The sequence below is a fragment of the Penaeus monodon genome, chromosome 28, assembly GCF_015228065.2.
Source record: "Penaeus monodon isolate SGIC_2016 chromosome 28, NSTDA_Pmon_1, whole genome shotgun sequence".
In the NCBI taxonomy this organism is placed as follows: Eukaryota; Metazoa; Arthropoda; class Malacostraca; order Decapoda; family Penaeidae; genus Penaeus; species Penaeus monodon.
This window is the reverse complement of record NC_051413.1, coordinates 2,034,489-2,034,734: the sequence shown is the minus strand read 5'-3', so window position 1 is coordinate 2,034,734 and position 246 is coordinate 2,034,489. Positions and strand designations below refer to the sequence as shown.

The window sequence follows — 246 nt, the reverse complement described above, 5'->3', positions numbered from 1 at the left end:
AGGAAAATATTTCCCTCTCCATTATTAATTTCCCGGAATTCCCTCTCGAGACCAGTACCTGTTCTCCAGGATTTACAAGAGCCTGCGATTGCAATGGTGTTTCCCCCCTTTCCAGGTCCCTGTACTACATGTCGACACCGGGAAGTGGGCTGTCAAGAAAACCCACCCTGACCCACTCGTTCACGCCCACCCCAGCCCACGCCGGTGCCATGCCGCTGTTCAGAGGGGAAAAGGTGAGGCAGTTAG

At 54.1% G+C, this 246-nt stretch overlaps 1 protein-coding gene across 1 annotated transcript in view; it reads left to right on the top strand.

Annotated features, from left to right (window-relative positions):
• LOC119590899 (kelch domain-containing protein 10-like) overlaps nucleotides 1–246 on the top strand; it is a 16,818-nt gene that overhangs the window by 12,191 nt on the left and 4,381 nt on the right. The window contains exon 5 of the mRNA XM_037939635.1: nucleotides 116–233. Within this exon, the coding sequence (XP_037795563.1) occupies nucleotides 116–233 (118 nt within the window). The remainder of the gene's footprint in view (nucleotides 1–115; nucleotides 234–246) is intronic.